Source organism: Lissotriton vulgaris, chromosome 4_1 (assembly GCF_964263255.1).
Source record: "Lissotriton vulgaris chromosome 4_1, aLisVul1.2, whole genome shotgun sequence".
NCBI classification, from domain to species: domain Eukaryota; kingdom Metazoa; phylum Chordata; class Amphibia; order Caudata; family Salamandridae; genus Lissotriton; species Lissotriton vulgaris.
The window spans coordinates 773,969,277-773,994,164 of record NC_141691.1 but is presented as its reverse complement, the minus strand read 5'-3'; the positions used below and the strand labels follow the sequence as shown (position 1 = coordinate 773,994,164).

General features: G+C 44.3%; 1 protein-coding gene across 3 annotated transcripts in view; it reads right to left on the bottom strand.

Moving 5' to 3' along the window:
* The window catches only part of NUP153 (nucleoporin 153), a 442,622-nt gene that overhangs the window by 108,377 nt on the left and 309,357 nt on the right, over nucleotides 1-24,888 (bottom strand). For all 3 annotated transcript variants that reach the window (XM_086965112.1, XM_086965111.1, XM_086965113.1), the window contains exon 10: nucleotides 6,766-6,818. In XM_086965112.1, coding sequence (XP_086821238.1) covers nucleotides 6,766-6,818 — 53 coding nt within the window. The remainder of the gene's footprint in view (nucleotides 1-6,765; nucleotides 6,819-24,888) is intronic.

Genomic DNA, 24,888 nt, shown 5'->3' with positions numbered 1-24,888 from the left:
TTTTTTTGTTTTCTTTAAACAATTCCTTCTGTATTTATCCATATTTATTTTATGGTCATTTTTTCTGTATTTATCTATATTTGTGTTGCAAGCAAAAGAAGACGGTGCAGCTAGTATTTTTGTACATTTATTTAATTAGACTCTGCATGCTTGAACTCGATTGTTATAGGTGTAGATGTATATATATATATATATATATATATATATATATATATATATATATATATATATATATATATATATATATATATATACACACATATATCAAATTAAATGAACACAATACATTCTCTTGAAAACTTTGCCATTGTAGGACAAGAACATGTGTATTTCAAGAGACTGAGGACATTGAGGCTCTTTCTCGTTTTTTGCCTTTATGCCGTCTGGTCTCCTGACATTAGTACAAACTATACAGAGAACAGACTGAGGGAGTCCATATGTCCTAGTTATCCATATGGTATGTACAGCTTAACCCCGGTTAGGACTTCTGATCTACAACTTTATCAACTGTTAACACCCTTCACTTTAGAGCAAAAGTGGCCTCTTGCGGTTGTACCTGTTACATGAGCCGGCATTTCACTTTAAGTGATTTGCTCAGAATTACGGGATGGTTAAGTAAACAGCAAGACTCAAATTGTACTTTGATTCCTTTCATTTCTTCATGTTTATCATGTTCATCTTGATTGGTTACCTTTTGCTTGGGGAGGGTTTTCTCCTAAAAAAACAATAACTATGTTTAACACCGTTGTGCCTTTTTGCCTGTTTTTTTTTATAGCACGCACCAAAGGCATTGAAGCGCTTGACATGAGTGCCAGTCTGATTACACAAGATCACTAATTTCTCCAGGCACTGGTAAATCAAGTGATTTGCCCAGGATCACAGGAAGGTGAGCAGATGCCGAGATTTGGGCCTGGTTAAATAAGAGTGCTGCCCGTAAAGGCCCAGTAAGGGGCATGACCAAATAAGAGCCCTACTTGCCTATGCCCTTAAGCTGTCCCTTACTGGCAACAGTTTGAAGTTATCAAGAACTCCAGTAGAGGGACGACACTGTGTAGGACTAAGCCAGAAGGGATTCTTTTGTGGTGATGCTAGAGAGGTGTTGCAGATAACCCCTACTTCTTAAACAATTTTTGAGTGGGTCGGGACAGCACCCTGCATTACCAATGTTGGCACAGTCACTCGAGGTGATTTAATGATGACCGTTGCCCTCCTGGTATCGCTCCGGGCCCCCTGCACTCGACCTTGCGAATTGTCAAGTTTGAAAGTTTCCTTTGTGTCCTTGGCCGTGACATCACTTTGCCAGACACTGTGTTGGGCAAAGCCCACTCTGATTTCAGAGTGTCCTGGGTTCCCCTCCCCACTTACCCCATCTTTTCCTTTCTAGCGATCCACATAGGCACCGAGTCCAGAGAAAGAGCCAGCTAATTCCAGTCTGAACAGCCAAGAACGTGGATTAAAAAAAGCCAATAAGTGCTCCTGGCCTGCTGCAGTCAGGGCGGTAGAGGCACCCTGGAAACACATCAATCTGATTTAGATGGAAGAATAGTGTGCAGGAGAATCTGGCAACGGTCTCAAATTTCTTTCTGCAGCCCCTGTGAACCTCAGACACGGAGAGACACATCGCCGGTTTGTCAGTATATTCGGTGTCTATTTATAAATACAGACAAGGGGGGAAAAAAATCTGTCTTTATTTATATGTAAAAATCAGTTTAAACGGAAAACTGGGAGCCCTAATTATAATCTGGGGACAGTTCTCTACCAAATACCCTTAACTCGCTCTTTGTGACCTCAATTTGAATATTCTGTGGGCACAGTTTAACCCTCATATATTGCAAACTTTTTCTAATATTTTTCTGGCCCAGATTGGCTCATTAAAATTTGCTCCGCTGAATTTCGTTTTTACACCACAAGGGGACCTTTAGTTCCCCTCCCACACTAAAGCATTGCCAAAATGCTATATTAATGCGGCTTGGGCCAATATGTTCCAGGATATCAGGCCTGTCTCCATTCTTATGGCTGGATCATAGAGGACATTGGTAGGGACTACACACTTTTAGGCACTTCCCTTTCTCAACATCCCACCCACTTTCACCGCTTATACGTAAATTTTCCGCGCAATTTCGGACTGTGGGGGGCATTATGGCCACGTTAACTTTCAAGAAGGGCCTGTCTGATGTGCCACCTTAGTCCTTATTACAAATTATAAGGCCCCTAACTGAAGCTAGAGGCCTTACCCTCAATGATTCTAAATGAACATTCCAATCTAGATTCTTCTCAAACCAAACCCGTAGGTATCTGTATTCCTTCACTGTTCCCAGCTTAGTATAAAAGAAGAACCAAATGAACTTTCTTTGTTTTTTACTAAAGCTCAGTGTCTTTGTTTTCTTCATGTTTACTTCAGCTTTGTGTAACTACATTTTCACCTAAATACAACCAATTTTATTTGCAGACCAATCTCAGTCTGATAAAAAAAATTACGAGATCTGCATGCGACATGTTTATCATCTATTTTGGGGAGGACGCCCGAGCCACCTCTAGAGCCAATAGTAAATCGGATACAAGAGTAATGGCACCAGGACACATCCTTGTCTCAAACCATTTTCAAATGATATTTACTGTGTCAGTGTCCCCTCGGTGTCCAGAATAACCTTAGCCCAGTTTTGACTATGCAGCTCCTGAATTAAAAGCAAAAAAAGCTTCCCATAAGCGATTCCGGTCTACCAAATCAAAGACTGCCTGGAAGTCAACAAAACAAGAGTGCAAACTACCTCTCTGCTCTACAGACATCTGCGCTATTGACCAGAAAGAAAAACAATGATCGATAGTAGTTACCTTCTATGAAACCATACTGCTCGGGGAACACAATATGGTTTACTTAAGCCCATTCCTTTCCCCTCAAGTATGATTTTTGCAAAATCTTTTTCTCCTACATCCATCAGGTTGATCAGCTTATAGTTCTTTGGGGCTCTTGCATCTTCCAGTTTATGAATGGGTGTAATAATAGCCCTTCTACAGTTCTCTGGGATCTGGCCCGTATCTAAAAATTACACAAAACCATACAAGAAAAGAAATCTGCCTACTAGTCCGGTCTGGTCTTTATTTTGACTGCTGGGATATTATAGAGACCAGCTGCTCGAAGTCAGGATTACATCTGCTATCATATTTCTGACATTACTTACTGTAAAATGGGATCTAATGTCCTCATATATACCAGGCCAAGGTATCTATCATTTTTGATTCTACATTTCCCCCATATATTTCTCCCAAGTACTCTTCCCAAGCATCTTCTTTCATCACAGAATTCATTGCCTTTTGAGTCTTATCAGACCCATCCTGTACTAATTCCCAGAACTTTTTTGGCATTTTGTTTCTATTGCTGCCAGCAGATCTTCCCAGCATTTCTCTTTGAAAGGTATTTTTTGGTTCTTAATAAGCATTTGATACATTTTCCTTACCTTCTGAAGGCTATCATAAATTTCTAAGTCATAATCTGCTCCAAGACGTCTTTCCCCTTTTATCTGTGCCTTTAATTTCGTGCATTCCTGACTGAACCAATCTTTTCCTTTGGGCTGGTTTCACTAATTCTTATTAATGCACATTTCTTTCCTTTAAATTCTATCCTTAGAAAGTAGACTACTTCACTGATTAGATTTTCATACCACCCTATATTATTAAGGGGGAGGAGCACTACATTTTTGTTTTTTACTCCTCACTCATGCTGGTGGTAAGACGCCTGGGGTAATCCATTTGTGCAGGGATTACGGTATCTCTTAACCTCCTTTCCACGCCGCTTAGCTCAAGTTTTAGAGGGTATTTATTTATTTATTATAAAGTTTTGTATAGCGCGAACAAGACGCGTGGGTATCAGAGCGCTTAACATGAGAGAGGAAAAGGGTTAACATATATATAAACAGTTAGCGAGCAACCGCTGTGAGGTAGATGATATATATATTCGTAACACCTGTGAACTTTAGCGTAAATAAATATGCTATGACTAAATTAATAACAAAAACATGTATATATCAAAAATATGAGGTAGCTCGAAATAGGTTCATGAAAGATGCTGTTCTCCTGTTCACTCAAAATAACCATTACTAGTGGCCTTTAGGTTGTTCTCATATCATGGGATACGTATTCCATTTTAGTATTGCCTATGCCTCCCTTTCTAATGGCATACATGATCTGTACTAGGCAGTAGTATATCAGACCCATGAACAGTGTTCTAAGTAATGTATCTCTTCATCAGCAGGCTCTTCACTTCCCGCTTGAATGTTACCAGATTCTGGATCTTCTTGATGTTTGGAGGGAGTGAGTTCCAAATTCTGGGGGCAGCTCCTGAGAACGCTCTGTCATAGGTTTTTTTCTTTCGGAAGAAGGCTGGCCGTAGTAGCAACTCCTCAGCACTCCTAGCTGGTCTGTTGCCACCGGACAACTGAATTTTCTTGGCTAGATATCTTGGGGTGTTGTCGTGTAATGCTTTGTGTGTTATGCAGGCTATCTTCATTTGGATTCTTGCTTCATACGGTAGCCAGTTTAATACTTTCAGGTGCGGGGATATATGATCATATTTCCTGGTTCCGGTGATAAGTCTTGCTGCAGCGTTAAGGCAGGCTTTCAGTGGTGCTGTGGACGTTTTTGGTAATCCAGCCAAGGTGGTGCAACCATATTCAATCCTCGAGATAACTAAGGATTGGATTGCCACTTTGAGGTCAGACTCTGTGATGAATGGTTTCAATTTTCTTAAGTAGTTCAAGTGAAAGCGGGCACTTTTCGCCATTGAGTTAATGTGGGCTTTCATGTCTAGATTCTCGTCTAGGGTTATTCCTAGAGATTTAGCTGAGTTGACAAGGGTTGGGGTGCAGTTTAGCGCAGTCACGACTTTCGTCCATTCCTTTATTTCTGTATGGCTCCTTGGTGGAGAAATTAGTAGGAACTCTGTTTTATGTGCATTCAGCTTCAGGTGGTTTGTGGTTAACCATTGAAGTGCCATTTTTAGTGTCTCATTCATTAATTCCAAATCTTTTAGGGATGCGATCTTTAAGTATATTTGCGTGTCGTCAGCATACATGTGATAAGATATTTGAGATTTTTGGAGAATTTTTGTGAGTGGTTCGACGTATAGGTTAAACAGATCTGGGGATAGTGTCGATCCTTGAGGGACTCCAATTGAGATAGGGCACGGAAGTGAGGTTGATTGGTTAACCAGGAAGCGCTGCGTTCTGTTCTGTAAAAAGGAATCGAACCATTTCAGCACAATTCCCGATAATCCCATCCTGTCCCGTAGCCTGGTCAGTAATGCTTCATGATTTACTGTATCAAATAGGGCCCATACTATATAAAAATTCCAGGCTTGCATGAAAATATCTATCGGACAAGGCTGTAGACCTATATTAAAAGTCAGCCTCGCTGGACAGTCTGTGTCGGTTCTACCATTTAGGCAAATTAAGCCCTCCAAACTCAAATGTTGTGCTCGAGCCACATCTCGAGCTGCTTAGCTAGTATCTGGAAAACTGGCATTTTCTTAACTCACGAAATGTCAGTAGCTCTTTAACCCAAGAGTCAACCGTCCATGGGTCCATTTTATGATTTAAATTGCCCAGCAGAATGAATACATCTTCATGATAAAATTCACTCAGTGAAGCAACATCTCCCTTAAATTTTCCCAATTCGGCTCTATACACTTAACCTGCAAGTAAGCATTCACTATTATCATACATTCATGCTATGGAATAGGGTCCCAACAGTACACTCTGCAGGCCAACCCACCTGCCTCCCCCTTCCATTTTTCCCATTTAGGTAGCATTATCTACCTTCGATCTGGCATTTTGCCCCTTGCACGATTTACCTTTCCCTGGTGCCATCTTGGGCGTAGCACAAGAAATTATTTCAGGGATTCTCTACGCTCCACTCTGCTGAACTCAGTCCAGGCAAGTAGAACTTCCTTCTCTCTTGCCAACCACCACCACTTACCTCTGCTATCCCGAAGTAGCCGGGTGCTGTACCACGCGTTTGCTACCGCCTCCAGCCTGAATAAAGTCTCCTACACTGCTTCTTCGCTGTGTTCAGGGCTGCTGCACCAGTGTTTCCAACCTAACCACTTTCCAGCACTGTGGTCTGGTGTGAGTCTGAGGTCTCATGTTTAAGAGCATGTACTACTGCGCATCACACTCCTGGCAGCTCCCAGTAAGTGGCCGACAGTTACCTTTCTTCGCCCTGCAGCTGGCCTACTCAGCCCAAGTGCAGTACCAAAATGAGTGCTCCATGGCGCCTTTGAGTACTCACCTGCAGCGAGAGCCACAGCTTTCAGGAGAATTCCATACCAAAGTCATGATTTCTTATTTAAAAAAAAAAAAAAAGAAAAATAATGGCTGCCAGGTAGCTTAACTCTTATTCCTCATTTGCGCTCCACTCTAGATACTCAGAGTTCATCTCCCGATATGTTGCGGCTTCAGCAGGTTGGGCGGGTACGGTAGTACGCGCACTCGTCTGCGGCACAGGCACAGCAACATTGGCAGTGGGAAAGCAGTTTTGAGGGAGAATAGCAGAGCGCCATAAGTCAGGAGCATTTTATATGTAAGACTAAACAGTACTTGGTAAGGCATTACAGGCACCAGAGTTGCGATGATGCTTGCTCATTAGGTTATTCATGAATATAATTTCACCAAGTATAGCTGGGCCGACAGGCTGCAATGGGAGAGTGATATGGTTTGTTTGTATGATAAACAAGGGTGTGCATTGTGAAAGGCAAATTCAGGCAGGTCCTACCTTTGGTCAGCATTCTCTTGCACTGCCTCAGATAGGCCTCTTTTTCTAGACCCCTGTCAAGAGAAAAAAAAAAGTTGATTGCTTTCTGAAGGTGTGCTTCAGTAAAGATTACAGCACAATTTAAACGTTATGATGTTCTATAATATAAAATCTAAAGTAAAGTAACTGGTAAATATTAAACGTCTAATGTGCATGGTTCACTTTATGCAGCTCAACTGTAAATGAACCCTGGCTGCTTGGAATGCAGCCTGAAACTAGAGGGTAAAAGTATTTAAAAGGCTCAATTTCTCCTTTGTTTGCACTTTCTGTACCCTTTCATTTCAAACTTCAGATATAAGCAGGTGTGTGTGAGTGACAATACAGTCATCTCAATTCTTAGAGCAAAAAATCTACACATGATGCAAACTATAACAACTTTTGTTCTAATCTTACATTTTGCTTGTGAGAAAGACCCTTTTTAACCCACAACTGTATTTTAAACATTGACTGTTCCATAATATAAATTTTAGAAGGAAAGGAGGCTTGAATCCTGTTGACCATTCCTGCAGATATTCTGGCACATAAAGGTCCTTTAAACAATATAATTTCTTACACATTCTGCCATTATGTTGAGCAGTGCAAGAATCAGCATGAGATTTGCTTGAAAAGCTAGCATTGTATTTTTAGAGGAGATATTTTTAACGCTGGACAGGTTTTCAAATTTATGTGGATGAGAAAGATCTTAATAATAAACTGGGTTAAAGCAAACAAAGACCAGGGAAACAACATGGTTTGACATTTATTCGAAAAGAAATAATATTCTATTCATAACTGCATACAGGTTTTGTGAAATCTTGCTGCATGTAGATGGGTACAGGTAGACTGTCGAAGGACATGGCTGGCCAGTAAGAGGTTATGGTCATCCCACAAGGAGCCTACTGGAAACTGAAAAGTCAAGTCAAAAGGCCAGACTGATAAACCAAGCACAGGGCCTTCACGGTGCTAGATAAACAGAGGCCCAAGGTTGGTGCTGAGAGGCAGGGTTGCCCCTCTCTTCCCTATGTAAGGCAATTGTGGCTGTTAGGAGAGGCTCTGCTCAATATAGGGAGCCTGCACCCCCACTTTTCGTCTACTTCTTCCTCCCATCTTAAAGTGTGTTGGAGGCTGAAGGTGAACCTCAACTTGTTCCAGCATTCAAAACATCCACAAGCCGGGGCCTGCTCCTTTGCAAAGCAGCCCTGCGACTCTACTGGTGTGAAGTCCAGATTGTTTGGGAGAAGGCTTCATGCTGCTCTTCAACACCCCAGTTTTTGCTCTGCCACCTGCAGAGCTGGTGGAGTAGTAATGCAGCAGCAGATGCTTATTTCAGCACTTAATATTGGCCCGGATATGGAAACAGACTGAAGTATCACTTTGAAAACCTGGAAGCAACCAACTCAATCTGAATGTGGTAAGCTTGGAACTGAACCAAGGGAACTGGTGGGAGGTGAGAGCTGATTGGGATAGGATCATACGGAGGCCTATTACCAGATAGTCTTACATATTTATTTGACCCTGATCCCCATGACTATCAAAATGAGCCAGTCTATCCACAAGCAGGGAACAATGGATATATGCGAAGGCTGGGCTTCTAGGAGACAAACTGCCACAACACATACCACTGTCAAGCGTACTTCAAAAGTAAGCCTTCAAACTAAAGAGGTGTGTCTAGACCATGCATTCCATTATCAGAAGGTGTGAAATAAAGTAGTTAGGGTCTCCAGGGTTGAGGGATGGTATCAGAGTTCAGAGACTTAATCAACAAGCTCAAGGCTACAGTCACACACCTCTCAGAAACTCAATCCCCTGATGAATAGAGCCTATGGCTGGGAGGGCCTAGAAAAGCAACTTCTGTTTTGTGGGAATACATGAGCGAATGATGGGAATCAGACCCTGAGAACTGGCTGTGCACTATGGTTCCACAGGATAAGCTCTCCCCGAGATTTGTAATTTAATGGATCCACCAGGCTCTCATAACACAATCTCCTCCAGATGCTCCTCTGTGGCAGATTCCTAAAAATATCAATTAAAGGGATGAGGACAAAGTACTCAGGGGCCAGCATGCAAGACCAGTCCTTCCGAATCAGAATCGCATCCAACTACAACTTGTTCAGCAATGCTAGTCATTTGAAGGAGAAAAACAACAACAAATCAGAGCAATGAACATCAGATACGGAGTTTGCTGAACTCCAGGTAATCTTCAAACTGACAACCCTCTTTCACCACTCCAGAAGATTAGTGGGTAGCAGAAATAGAGTCCTACAGGAATTGGGGGTCTTAACAGCCTCAGACATTAGTGGGAGGAGTCTCCTAGTAGGATGCTCCCAGCGTATATGAGGAAGACAAAGAGAAGGTAAACAGAGAAGGGAGACTAGCAGAATCAGACAAGCAGGGGTGGGGAGGGCTAACACCCACGCCCCCCCTCCCCCCCCCCCCCCCCCCCAGGTACAAGAATGAATACCATCAGGGTTAGATGACGACCTACAAAATAAGGAAGAGGAGCCAGACACATGAACTAATGCTGTTGGCTCGGATGATTTATCAATCCATGGAGAGTACCTAAGCTACACCTTCTCCTTCCAGTCTGGTCTTGACTAAAGCTTACTTCGTCATCTTACACAAGACCTCTTGATGGGGCAGCATATAATATACAAAGAGGTGGGGTCGTTGGAGGAGAGATCACTGTTCAATGGATCTGGTCTGCAAAAGAGCTGAGGTTTGCTCTGACCACTTTGAGGTTCAGTGGCAAACTTGAGAAGGAAAGATGAGTGGAGAAGAGGTTTTAGTGTGCTGCTACGATCAATGTGCTAGAGGGATAATGTCCAATCCATAAAATGCAGAAGGTCTGGGGCCAGAGCATGGATAAGGAGTAGATAGTCTAGCTCTCACATGGTGTCATCACTGAGGTATTACAGCTGGATAAGAAGTCTTAATCTGCCATTGTCAACTTAAAATAAAAGTAACTACACCCAAATTCTTTTTATAATAATCTGATGGTGAGTACTTCCACTGGATATGCAACGGGTAAGTTTGGTAAAATACCCTGAGAATAGGAGGAGAACAAGAACAAATGCTTTCCCTGGATGTGTCACAAACATATCTGACAACAGCCATTAGCAGTGGGCAATAAGAGGCTCAAACCGACCATCCTTATGGAAAGCAAGGAAAATTTTGGAGAAGATGAGAACAGCTGCAGTGAGAAACAGGCAGCAAACGAGACTGTTACAAAATCACTGCTTTTGTAACAAGAATAGAAAAGATGGGAATTGCCTCTCTGTTCTGCATTAGATCAGCTTGAGGACGTGACAAAATAGGGAAAAGGAGGTACATTAGACCCCCAAAGAAAAGTGAATAATCAGATAACCAAATTGGTAGCCACCAGTAACTAGATGACATTCCTAAAGATGCTTTTTCAGATTATGTCAGAATGGAAAGCAGTAGCATTTCCAGAAATACAAAGGAGTATAAATTACTCAAGAATGTGCCACAGGCTTCAGGGGATGGTGCTAGATTCTACACATTAGAGGAGCAACATAGGTATCTTTTACAGAGGAGGGCTTTGCTTCGGAAGGAGGATACAGATTATGGCAGATATTTAATCAGATGCAAAGTACAGAGGAGGAGCAGAACGAGATCAAGAGTTAACTGCATTATCAGTGGCAGAGTACAGATCTTATGAAAAGGGGGGTCCACCTTTTTCACGAAGGTCTGCATTTGAAAGAGGGATCATTTTGTTTGAATATTTACCAAAAATGAAAATTGGCTTAATGTATTCATACTTCTTGTGTTTTGAGATAAAATGAGATCTTAGTATGAACTCTGGCAAGATTTTGAAGATTAGCTATGATTAGGGAAGAGGTTACCAAAACATCAAGCTCACAATTTTTTATTTTATCTTTTAAATCAAGCTGTTTCTTTAATCAAAATTTTGCAATAGATGTCCTCCCTTAGATCACAAGTAGTGTTGATATGATCCAATTTAACAGGATTACTGAAAGTGAGGAATGACCCAAAGAATAAAACATGCCGCTTAGTGTTCGAGATGGGTTAGGTGGTATTTTGGTGGTAGTCAAAGGTTTTCCATTATGAAGCCTTCCCAGTAGGTGACAATTCACCTTCACATGGGGACACATCCTTCTGATGTGTATATAGTCTGAAAGGACATTCTGTACTGCTCCAACATTCTTCTCCCTACCTCCATTTTGTAATTTGTGTTTTTATACATTTCCATGCTAGAAGGACAAGTTACTTACCTTCGGTAACGCCATATTTGGTTGAGCCACAGATTTCTTAATTTTAAATTTCCAGTGTCGTCAGATCTGGAAGACTTTTCTTCTAGCAATACCCTTGCATGCCAGGGGGTGGCGTCAGTTGGCTCAGCGTGATGTCGTCGTCACTTCCACTGTTATAACATCCGTGTCACCTATATCGGCACCACCTTGGAGTGCCGACATCAGATACTTTTCACGACTTTCCACGCCAGAAGCGCAGAGCCATTAAGTGCACAAACACTGAAGTGTTTCAGAACAACTAGAGCCCTGAAAGGGATCAGACCTGACGCTAGAATGCCATTCTCAGTGTGGGGGGGATGGGTGGGTCATTAAGGAATATGCAGCTAGATCATGTCTTTACCAGATAAGGAGTTACTGAAGGTAATTAACTTGTCCATCTGATAGACATCTAGCCGCAGATTTCTTACCTTTGAATAGATAGATACCCAAGCAATACCATCCTTGGAGTGGTTGCGGACAAGTTTGACCAGAAAGTGCTTCAGGACAGAGCGGTCAAAAAGGCCATCCCTGAGGACTTGACTGTCCAGGCAGTAGTGCTTGGTAAACTAGTCTAGTGATGCCCACATTGTTACTTGACAAATGTCGAGGACTGGGACTCCATGTTACAATGCCGCGGTAGCAAGCCTAGCTATGGTAGAATGTGCCCTTAAACCTTCAGGCGGCTGCTTTTTGACCAGAGCGTAGCAGATTTTAATGCAAAGAACAACCTATCGCGAGATCGTCCTTTTCTGAAACGCACAATCCATCTTCGCTCCCAAGTACCCCACGAGGAGTTGGTCGTCCACAAGGAACTCTTTGGTGCTGTCACTGTAGAACGACAAAGCTCTTTTGAAGTCCAGACGGAGGAGTCGCTCCTCCTCTTTAGAGGGGTGCGGAGGAGTGTAGAAAGTGGACAAGGTGACGGCTTGCCCCACGTGGAATGGTATTACAACTTTCGGTAAGAAAGAGGCATAGGGTGAAGCACCAATTTATGAGGGAAGATGGCCAGGTAAGGAGGCATAGATGACGGAGCCTGTAATTCGCTCCCCATCCTGGCAGAAGTTATTGCCACTAAAAAGGCTGATTTGATAGTAAGCAGTCAGAGGCGGCAGTTGTACAGAAGTTCGAACAGAGCACACATCACGAAGGTGAGTACCAAATTAAGGTCTGACTGAGGCATGATGAAAGGGGCAGGTGGAAACATATGCACAAGCCTCTTGAGAAATCTATTTACAGTAGGTGATTTAAATAAGGATTGGTCTGACAGCCTCAAAAAGGCAGACAAGGATGGAATGTACCCTTTAAGTGCCCAGAGCAGAGTCCTGCTGGGCAAGGGTCAAAATAAAGAGAAGGACTTGAGAGGGGAAGCAGAAGGAGGATCAATCGATCTTTCTGCACAATTTTACAAACTTTTTCCACCACAAGGTGTACATTGTCTTAGTGGAGGTCTGCCAGGCTGCCAAAATAACATTGCAAACTTCAGGAGGAAAGATGAATGCTATTAACTGATGCTGATCAATCTCCACGTAAGAAGTTATAGAGTTGACAGGTTCGGGTGGAGCTGTGACAGAAGATCCTCCTGAAGGGGCAGCCTGAGTGAAAGATCGATGCTCAGCTGGAGAAGCTCTGCATACCAAACTCTGTGCTCAGTCTGGAGCCACAAGAATGACTTGGACACGGTCACTTCAGATCTTCTTGAGCACCCTGCACGGTTTGTTGTAGTTCCACATGGCAGTGGTGTTGTCAATGAACACTTGAATCAGCATTCCCTTTATTGAAAGAAGAAAAGCATTCAATGCCAAGCGAATCGCTCAGAGCTCCAACAAGTTGATTTGGAATATGGATTCTGCCGTGATGTCCACCTCTCCCAGATTGCCGCACCATCCCAGGAGTGACGCATCTGTCACTAATGTACGATATGGGTGGGGAAGGGAGCGATGTCTGCCTCTGACCAAATCGTGGTTTGTCAGCCACCACTGTAGGTCCTGTGCAGTTCCCTCTGAGATCTGGACCATGTGGGAGAGATTTCCCCCCCGATGCTGCACCCACTGGAACTTCATGTCCCACTGCAGAGCCTGCATATACCTTCTGGCATATGTCACAAGCAGGATGCAGAAGGCCATTAGGCCCAGCAGCCTTAGAGTAATTCTCACCCTGAAATCAAGGATAGAGGCTGAAACATTGGTAACATAGCCTGAAACTCCTGGACTCACCACTTGGTAGGATAGGCCCAAAACTGCTAGAACAGTTCAGATGAAAGGGAACATCGTAGAGTGAGTCAGGCGTGACTTCGGCACATTGATAGTGAACCGCAGCGAATGCAGGAGGTTCACCATTGTCTGGAGGCGGGAGACAACCTGGAACGAGTACGCCTTCAACAGCCAGTCGTCGACATAGGGGAAGAATGGCACCCCTGATCTGCACAGATGAGCTGCGACCGCCGCCATCACCTTGGTGAACACCCAAGGGACGCTGGTAAGGTCTAAGGAGAGCACCATGAACTGTAGTGCTAGTGACCTACTGCAAACCGCAGGTAGTGTCGATGAGCCGGCTGGACGGGAATGTGAAAATAGGCGTCCTGCAAGTCCAGTGCTACCATCCAGTCCCCTGGATCTAGTTCCGACAAAACCTGAGCCAGAGTGAGCATCTTGAACTTATACTTTGAGGAAGTAGCTGAGGGCTTGCAGATACTTTTCATTCTTCGGGACCACAAAGTAGTGGGATTGACAACCACAGTCTACTTCTGGCGCTGGAAACTTCTCAATGGCTCCCTTGGCCAAGAGTCATAATTTCCTCCTGAAGCAAAGTAAGGTGATCCTCTGTCAGCATGTCGTGAGTTGGAGGCATAGGGGGAGGGGTAGACTAGAAGAGGAGGGAGTAGCCCCCTACATAGCCACGAAAGGCAGAAGGGGGACTTGTGGCCACTGAGAGGCCCAAGGACTTGGAAGAAGCCTGCGAATCCTTAAAGCACTCCAGGGCCATGTCTGCTTTGTCTCTGAAGAGACGGGTGCCATCAAAGGGCATGTCAATAAGGGAAGCCTGGACATACCCAGAAAAGCCGGATGTTCTCAGCCAGGCGCGGCGTTTTAACAGCCACAGATGACATTCCTCTGCCCAGCGAACTGTTCCAGTCTCTCCCATCTGATACTGTTTCGGAGAGGATGGCCTGTGCGTCCAACGGGCCCTGTGGCTGCCCTTGAGCAACCGTTTCCCCACAGGAAGTGGGAGTAATGGTCCAATAGGTATGCGGTCTTCACAGACCACAATTACATTTCTTACCGCAACTATCCTACTTCTTGGATTCCCTGTCCAGGGGTGTGGAAAAGAAAACGCATCTTGTGTGGTAGAGGCATGGAACACCAAGCTCTCACGGGTAGGGTGGTTGATGAGGAAATATGGTTTGCATGGTGCGGGGCAATGGCAGCGTGCGATGATCCTGTTCACAGGAGCCTTTGTGCTGTGCTTGGACCATGTTCCCAGAAAGACATCAGGCAAGGTCTTGTTGAATGGCAGCAGGGGTTCTGAGGAGGAGACACCTCACTGCAGGTCCTCTGTCAAGATGTTAGTCTGGTCTTCAACCGAAGAGAGCTAAAGCTCCAAGACCTCAGCTGCCCTTCTCACTACCATAGCATATGAAGCTCCCTCATCTGTAGCCACGGTAGGGGGAGAAAGCAGGCCAGAATCTGGAGAAGTATCACGTCCACTGGCCTCACTCAATTACTCATACCAGTCCAACTCGTGCTCAGGAGTGTCTTGTAGAGGGTCTATCGACCCCTCCAATCTTCCTCCATTCCTAGCCCTAGAAATAAGGCTGAGGAACCGACCTAAAACCTAAGAGTGCTGTTGGTGCCAGTATCGGTGTCAGTTGGTGCCAAACCAGTTCAGGGTTGTCAGGGATAAGAATGGGAGCTAGTGCAGTTGGGGAGGGCATTGGCACGACCAGCATCAGCCCAGATCCACCACTGAATCCAAGGGGGGCATCTGCGACCGAGCTGCAGGCGAGGAACAAGATGCAGTTCCCTCTGAGCCTCCATGGCCCGTAGGCGTGCCAAGAGAGTCAGGCCACTCATATGAGGCACATACCAACAGAATTCTTTGAGCTGGGTGGGGGTTGCTCCGGCTCCCGGGAAGGCAGGGAAGCTTGGAGCCAACCCTGGTACAGGCTCAGCAGCCCTAGAGCACCAAGGCTGCTCAGTCACGACAGCAGACAGACAGGGTTAAGTGGAAGCACGCTTAGACTTCTTGTGTTTATTATGCCTCTTACCTAACCTACCAGACAACTTCGAGCGTGAGGACGAGGACTTAGGACTCCTGGAGTGGTGCTCTGACCTTCCTAGGGACAGAGACCTCCGGGTCTCTGTCCCTACGAATTGTGCAGTTTCATGAAATGTTCATTTACTCGTAAGTTTTCTCACTAGAGTCGTATTATGAGTAATTAGAGGGAAAATGCAGAGTGTAGCATGTTTATAAAAACTTACGAGTAAATGAACATTTCATGAAACTGCACAATTCGCTGTCTGCATTATGCATAAGATTTAAATGTTCCATTTTATACTTTCAGTGAAATCCCTGACGAAGGGCCAGAAATTTAGGCCCGAAATGCATTGGATATTATTCACTACCGAAGATGAATTATGTATAAATTCCTACTGTAGAAATTGAAAGTCCTGCTGGACACGTCTACTGTATCAGAATCAGACATACATAAATATGGCTTCTCTTGCGACAGATTAAAATGGAGTAACTTTGGAACTAATTTGATTAAAAAGACAAACAACGCAACTTTATTATGGTACACTTTTGCAAAACGCATTTTTAAGCTGTGCTTCTAGTAAGGGAACAGGATCTCGTTCCCCAAACTCAACACTGTTCGAATAATCAACGTGGTCAAAGGGCGGAAAGCCACGAACTCAGAACACACGCACAAAGCATATGAACTCAATAAACTGGATTAAAATGGTGTGCACCCGACCTCTCCATTCCTGATGAATATTTTGTGCCATGCCACAACTTGGGGCATCCAAAAATTGATCACACTACGTTTTTTTAATTAGTACTATGCGGTAAACCTTTAATGGTGAAAATCAGGAAACATTCACTCAGTATTTGCAGAACTCCTTTCCGAAATACACATTATTTACCCCATACACTCTCACTGTGCTATGATCATGAGAGCAAGAGTCAGACCAGTGTGCATACAAAGCAAGAGAGGACCGCCTTTCTGAAACAAAATACAATTTTATAAGTTCTTTATTCGTGAACACTTCAAGAGATGCCTAACGTTTCCCTTTTGCAACTTGTTTGAAGGTTAACTTCTCACCGAATCGTCCACTTAGGAGGACAGCCCCAATTTTCAGGGCATCTTGTCCGTGCTCTTGAAGGTATAAGGCTAGGCATCTTTCTCTGTGTCAATGGGTAGTCAGTAAATATATTTAAGATGCAGATTGTCTGCAAAGACTTTCTTTACTCTACAATCTGAACAGGGTTTGAAGAGATAGATTTCTTCTCCTTCTGTGGTGAATTTGATCTTCCCTGGCCCAGATAAAAACCTACCCAAAAACACATTCTGAGCGCTGTAGTAGTGGATGCTTGGTCTTGGAGGATATCCAGGGAGGGTGATCAAAGCTTTGTTCAATGACAGTCTTATGCCAAATGTGAGGTAGAAAATGTTGCATTTGACTAATTGGCTTCACTAACTACAGGAGTGTTTGGTACCAAACTACTCCTTTCAATAAATCCACACTGATGCCAGTGTGGGACTTATTGTTCCATGTACCCGGAGAGAACCTCAGAGGTGCACCCTGAATGCCTACCTACTCTGGAGTGGTCTTTGACCAGTTGTAGGCAGTCAGCCACCACCAGACAGGTTTCTGGACCCCTGGGTAGAGATTCCCTGCTCTTTAGAGCCAGAAACAATGCACAACCTGGGCAGAGGTGTCATGCTGCCTACACCAGGATGGGCCACAACAGCTCCTGCAGAGTGAATCCAGAGGTGCCCCCCTGACAGCAACCGGCTCCGGTAAGAAGACTGATGTCCAAAAGGCGCCCCTGCACCTGAAGCGCCTGAAGCGCCTGGGCCTTGGTGGGCTGAACCAACAATGCCTCTACGACCCCCTACATTCCAACTTACCTCTGCTGTCGTTGGTCTTCCTCTTGCAACCTCTGGTGCCACGGCTGTAGCCTCTTTCGTGTTAGGAAAATCTTCATTGAAAAGATTTGGGCAACCAACGTCTGATATGCATCCTGCTGCCCCTGTGCCGCTGGTGGTGCATGTTTGGTGCTGCTTTGTGGTCCCCCGTGCTTGTGCTAACCCCCCAACGCTTGGCCCCTGCAACCGAATTGCTTACCTGCAAGCTGGGCGTCTCCAGGCACCCAGTCTCCATTGGAAAGCTTTGGGTCAAACTCAGATTTTGCCCCGGCCGACCCTGCGCGTCTGGTGGTGCAGTTTTGGTACCTACCTGACCCCTGGCCGACTTTTGGCTCCGAAGACTGAAATTGTAAGTTCGATACTCACCTGTTTAACCGCAATATTGTTTTACCCATAGGATAACATTGGACAGTGTGAAAAAGTTTCTAAATGTTAATTTTTTAAGGTGAAAAGTATTTTTAATTAAAAACCTACTAACCTTATTACGAAGACCTGGGTCTTAAAATAAAGTACAAAGTATCATTTCATAAAACTGGTCTGGATCTCCTTCTTGAGTCGTGTGCATTTTATTGATCATGTGCATGTAAGGAATATGCTACTTACCAGTATGCATCTGTTCTTGGCATGTAGGGCTGCTGACATTCATATCTGTTCATAGATCGCCGCCTAGTGTTGGGTCCGGATGATTGCATATTGTTGTCCTGGAAGAGTCTTCGAAGTATCACGAGATAGGTGGCTCCTCCCTTGGACTACAGTGCGCATGGGCATCCTCTCCATCCTCAGATTGTTTTTCGCCATTGTGGCAGAGATGGAGTATAGTACAGTAAGAGATGTCCATGCAAAGAGTGAATGCTGCAGCTGCGACAGGCACCGGGAAGGTGGGTGATATTAATGTCAGCAGCCCTACATGCCAAGAACAGATGCATACTGGTAAGTAGCATATTCCGTTCGAGGCATGTGGGCTGCTGAATTCATATCTGTGCATAGAATGTATAGCAGTATCTCCCTTAGCGGTGGCTACCTGTGTCAGCTGCAGCAGTCTGAAAAAGAGTTTTGAGAACAGCCTGTCCTACAGCAGCTTGCTGTTTTGAATGTACATCTACACAATAGTGTTTTGTAAATGTATGTGTTGTTGTCCATGTGGCTGCTCTACAAATTTCGTGTAAAGGAACATTATTACCCAGGAAAGCCATGGATGCCCCTAGCTTGTGTGTGGAATACGCCCTAGCGGGAACTGTTAAGGTGCGTTTTGCCTTTAAATAACATATCTGGATGCACTGAACGATCCATCTGGGTATACCTGATTTTGAAATAGGGTTGCCTTTGTGTTGCGGTGAGAAAGCAACAAACTGTTTTGTCTTTCGAAATGCCTTGGTTCTATCTATGTAGTATAGCAGAGCTCTTGACATCAAGAGTATGCAAGGCCCTTTCAGCTACTGTTTGTGGGTTTTGAAAGAACACTGGCAGTTCTATTGTTTGATTTATATGAAATTGGGATACCACCTTTGGCATGAATGTAGGGTTTGTTCTGAGAACTACTCTATTTGCATGTACTTGAATGAATAGTTCTTGAAAAGTTAGGGCTTGCAGCTCGCTAACTCATCGAAGTGAAGTAATGGCAATAAGGAAAGCCAGCTTCCAAGTAAGAAATTGTAGTTCGCATGAGTGTAGTGGTTCAAAAGGTGGTCCCATAAGTCTGGTTAAAACAATGTTTAGATTCCAGACTGGTGAAGGTGGGTGTCTTGGAGGAATTATTTGTTTAAGTCCTTCCATGAACGCTTTAATTGCTGGCACTCTAAATAGTGAAAGGTGTTGCCTGTTTTGAAGATATGCTGCTAACGCAGCTAAATGTATCTTGGATGAGTAGGCTAAATTGCAACGTTGTAGATGCAATAGATAGCAAATGATGTTTTGAGTAGAAGCATCAAGTGGGTTTATATCATTGTTACTGCAGTAAATGACGAAACGTTTCCACTTAGCTGCATAACATGCTCTGGTAGTGGGTTTTCTTGCCTCTTTGATAATATTCACAGTCTGGGGGCAAGTTCAGGTATCCAAACTCTAGGATCTCAGGAGCCAGATCGCCAGGGTCAGCTGTTGTGGATCTGGGTGTTGGATTTCTCCATGGCTCTGAGTTAGAAGATTGGGTGCGAGTCTCAGTCTTTGATGAGGCACCACTGACAGTTCTAGTTGTGTACCATGGTTGCATCTCCCATGTGGGAGCAACTAGGATTAGCGTCAGTGAATGTTGGCGCATTTTGCGTGCCACTAGCGGTATTAATGGAGCTGGGGGAAAAGCTTACGCAAATTTGCCTGACCAGTTCATCCATATCGAATTTCCTTGCGACTGTGGATGTGGGAACCTGGCGGCAAAGTACTGGCATTTTGCATTTTCGCTTGTGGCAAACAGATCTATCTCCGGGTGTCCCCACTTCCGGAAGAATGGCTTGAGCACTTTGGGGTGAATTTCCCATTTGTGCATCTATTGGCTGTGCCTGCTGAGCAGGTCGGCTACTCGATTGTCCTTGCCAGGGAGGTGCTCTGCCATGAGAAACATGTTCTTTTGAATGGCCCTTTTCCATATTGCTTGAGCTAGGTGCGACAGCTATGGTGAGTGTGTTCCTCCCTGTTTTTGAATGTAATACATAGCTGTCATGTTGTCCGTCTGGATCAACACAGCTTTGTTGCATAAGTGTGTTTTGAACGCTTTTAGGGCTAGAAAGATTGCCATCAATTCCAAAAGGTTGATGTGCATTTTCTTATGTTGTACAGTCCAGAGTCCTTGTACTGTGTAATTTATGACATGGGCTCCCAACCCTAGTAGGGATGCATCCGCGGTTAACACTATTTGTGGGATAGGCTCTTGGAACAGTCTCCCTTTGCAAAGGTTTTGTGGATTCCACCAATGCAGAGAGTTGTATGCCCGACTGGTCACCAACACTAGGTCCTGTAATCGCCCTTGAGCCTGATTCCATTGCCTTGCTAGGCACTCTTGGAGCGGACGCATATGTAGCCTGGCAAGATGGACTATGAATATGCACGAGGCCATCATGCCTATTAGTTGCATAAACACTCGTGCTGGTAATGAGTGTTGTGGTCTGAACTTTTGGATCAATGTTTGCATTGCGTTGATCCGTGCTGCGTTGGGATAGGCTTTTGCTGCCAGTGTATCTATTGTTGCTCCCAGGTACTGTTGGACGTGGGAGGGTTGCAGATGCGATTTTGGGTAGTTTAGCGAGAAGCCTAAACTGTGCAGGAGATGGATGGTCTTTGACATGTGGATGGCACATTGCTGGGCTGATGGCGCGTGTATTAGCCAATCAGCCAGATATGGGTACACATGAATGTGTTGCCTCCTCAGATGTGCTGCCACTGTAGCTAGGCATTTGGTGAACACTCGTGGAGCTGTTGTGACACCAAATGGTAGGACTTTGAACTGGTAGTGCTGTCCTTGAATGGTGAACCTTAAATACTTTCTGTGAGCAGGGTGTATTGGTATATGAAAGTATGCGTCCTTGAGGTCTAGAGTTGCCAGGAAGTCTCCCTGGCGAAGCACTGGTAAGACTTGTTGGAGAGTGAGCATATGAAAATGCTGACAAAATGTACAGGTTGAGGGGCCTGAGGTCCAATATTGGTCTTAGAGACCCGTCCTTCTTTGGAATAAGGAAGTATAGGGAGTATACTCCTGTTCCTTGATGTTGTAGTGGGACAGGTTCTATGGCCCCCTTGTGCAGCAGACTGATGACCTCTTGCTGTAGTAGTGTTAAATGTTCCTGTGACATTGGACGGTTCACGGGTGGTATGTTGGGTGGTGTTGAGGTGAGTTCGAGGCAATAGCCATGTTGGATAATTTGCCTGACCCACTTGTCTGTAGTGATATTTACCTTTAATCTTTAATAAAAAGAGAGGGGCTCTATATGACCCAAGGGAAAATGGAGCTCCAATATACTGTTAAGTAAAAAAGTTTTTTTTCCGTTGGGAATACAGGTAATATCACACCTTCTAGTATACTTCCGTGCACTCAACTATTTCATACACTCAACAAACTTATATCCAAGATATTGAGTTTTTTGGCCAACACTTAACAAGGAAAAAACCACAAAATAAAATGATGTACATTTATTTATAGTTACATTTAAAAACATGTTTACAATTACATAGGAATCAATAAAAACACAAAAACACTTAGTTTAAAAAGTGGAGAAAGAAAATTGAGACAGTGCACTTTGTCTTGTAATACGGTCAATTCAAATAATTCATTGGCAACAATGGGGAGGCTTTCCCTTCCTATACCCAATACTTTGTTGACAACTCTGAAATTTAACCCCTCTGCAATGCGTCGACGCGTTTCGGAAGCTTTAGATGATTACAGCTTCCTTCTTCAGGACAATAGCAATGTATCTCCACAACCAAATAGTCACCTAGTGCATTAATAAAACATTCTTTACTACTTGCGCTATTTAATCCTATATACAAATTAATTCGACATGTTTTGAAAAAACAGTGTTAATACAAGTAGGAGTGTTGATGAATTTTCATTGAAAAAAAGTGAAAATGTAGATTACTATAAAGTATGTGGTATATCATGTCTTTTAATGAATAGGCTCTGTTTTATTTGAATTTAGCTTTTATGGAATAAAATGTCGAATTATTTCGACATTTTCTGCCTGTGTCTGCCGCGTCTAGGGCACATTTAATTTAGGCATTTGCGATGAGCTTTCCCTCTTGTATGAGTTCATCTGCCTGATTTTTGTAAGGCTCAGGTAAGTGTTGAATAATTTCTTCTAAACTGTCGTAGGGCACCCTGTCTTACCTGGCCAGCAAGGCCTGTGTATTGGCTATCCTCCATGAGTTTGCTGCCTGTGCTGCTACCCGTTTGCCTGATGCCTCTAAGATTTTTGACCCCTTGTCTGGAGGGGCAGCCTCTCCAGTAGTTTGTGAATTTGCACGTTTTCGTGCGTTAGATACCACTAAGGAGTCTAGAGGCAGTTGTCCCTTGATGTATGTAGGGTCTTTAGGTGCAGCCCTATATTTCTTCTCAATTCTAGGGTTTATGACACGTGCCCTAGCAGTGTCCTTAAAAATGTTGTTTGCGTGCTTTAAGACGCCTTTCAACATGGGGAGTGTTATTACATGTCTTTCCGATGTTGTTAATGTATCAAAGAGAAAGTCTTCTTCAATAGCATCAGAATGCATTTCTACATTATGGTATGTTGCTGCTCTATGTAGTAGAGAGTTAAAAGCCACTGTATCTTCTGTGGGTGATGGCTTTGTTGGGTATACTGTAGGGTCTGTAATGGGCAGAGTCCCGTCAGTGTCTGGTTCACCTCCCCCGCCCCATGGTTGTGAGTTGGGGTCTACATATGTGTTTTGTGGATAACCAAACCCCACATCTGCATCCTGATCTTCATCTGGGTTGTAGTCAGAGCGTGCAGGTGAGTTTGTGGCATATGGAGTAGGCATAGCTGGAGTGATAGGCTTAAAGTGTAGTGGAGAGGTAGCACAGTCTTTTTCTTCAGTGGAATTTTTGGAAAGTCTTCAGTTGGCAGAGGTCTTTTCTTTTTTGTATAAACAGTCACCTTCCCAGAATTTGGGTCAATATATAGTTTTGACTGGTCTTCTGTGGAAGGGTCTGGATGTATAATCTCTTCTTCCACAGTTTTTGGCCTTGGTGCCGTAGCTTTTGGTTTGACCTGCTTCGGCTCGATGCATTTAATGGGTTCGACCGATCTTGGTGTTTGGTTCGGTATTTGAGGTTTTTCGACCGGTTTTGTAGATTGTACGTTTTTGGCAGGCTTCACCACTGTTTTCGGACTGAGTGTTTTTTTTCGGTTCGGAAGTGTCTTTAGGTGTTAGAGGTGTCTTCGATGCCTGCTGTTTTGGCTCGATGGCCCTCTTCGGATCGACGGGCTTCAACTCAACCGGTTTGCTTTGGTCCACTTTTGGTTTCACTTTCGGTTCGACGTTAGTTTTGGGCGCAGGCCTTTTGCTTTTGTCGACCAATTTTTTCCCCTTGTCGATAGTTGAGCCTGATTTGCTCGATTTGACGTGCTTTGTCTTGGGGATAGAGTCGACGTGCTTTTGTTTGGGGGTCGATTCGACGTGTTTTGGTTTTGAGGTGGACTCGACTATTTTTGACTTCGGGGTCGACTCGATTGCTTTTGTTTTCGAGCTCAACTCGACGTTCTTTGACTTTGAAGGTTGAATTGGAACTGTGGCCTTCGGGTCGACGCCCCTCGGCTTAATCACCTTCGGATCGACGACTTTCGGTCCGAAGACAGTATTGTCGACGAGTTTCGGTTTCGATTTCGATTGAACCGGTGACGTAGGTCGTGTCTCAGAAGTCTCTTTTTGTATGTTCTTAGCCGGGCGGTATGACGGGGCTGTAGTACCAGAAATTTGATCTTGGCTAAGGCCTGTTGGCGGTGCCTCGACCCGAGTCTCTGATATGGGTGTAGTGTCTATATGGGGCGGTGTACTCACTGATCACCCCTATCATCATCGGAGTCCTCTTCAACAGCTACGATGTCTTGATCGTATTCTTCGAAATCGACGATTTGTTCTTGCTCTTCGAAGTAATAATCGGAGTCGTGCTCAGAGTATTGTTCTTCGTCTTGATCAGAGTCTTCGGCGTTAACTAGGTCTTCCTCATCGTCGAAGATATTATCGGGCTCTGGTGCCGACTTCTGATATTTCTTGCCTCGGCGCCCGTCGATTCTGGATCGTCTTCTTTGACCGGAAATGGGCACAGGCTAGGCAACTATCTTCATTGTGATCTGGAGATAAGCATCCAGTGTGCAACAAGTGCCTATCTGTGTGCGGGAACTTGGAGTTGCACTGCGGGCAGTATTTGAATGGACTTCGTTCCATCGTCGACGGTCGGTCCAAGTGGCGTCGAGAAGGCCTAACGGCCCGATTCGACGACCGGAGTGCAACAGTTGTTGAAAAAGTGTATTGTGCCGAACGCTTAACAATACAGACGGACCCGAAGGACTTTTGGCCTTAGAAAAGTTTTTGCTGATTCCGAACTTGGAGTGCTGGAAAGTACATCTGAACCCAATGGCGGAAAAAAACAATCTGAGGATGGAGAGGATGCTCATGCGCACTGTAGTCCAAGGGAGGAGCCACCTATTTCGTGATACTTCAAAGACTCTTCCAGGACAACAATATGCAATCATCCGGACCCAACACTAGGCGGCGATCTATGCACAGATATGAATTCAGCAGCCCACATGCCTCGAACTAAATGTTTTACACTCCTCTGTGTTAGGCCTAAGGTGGCTCGCCCACGCCACCAAAAGTATAGCACTTCGGGTTTTGCATTAAGCCCTGTACACTTTTGGGGAACTGCACGGTATTACCACTTAGTGATATCATAGTCAGCTTCCGACATGGACCCAAACAAAGGGTGCACACAAGGCGTTTGCTAGAGCTCTCCAACTCAGCTGGCAAGAATTAGGTGCTGGACCTCTGCAGTTTATCAAAGAAGGGCATACCCAAGAGTAGCTCTGGGACACTTTCTCCTATACCCAGGCTACCAAGGAAGGTTGTAGATCTGTGTTAACCACCACGTTAGATAAAGTTTAAGAGTTCCAGAAGCTGCTTTGGTCCGCTGTGCATGGTACCACCTTTGTCACAAAGAGTAATTTGGTTTTCCCGAAATAATTTTGTTTATATGGCCATTTG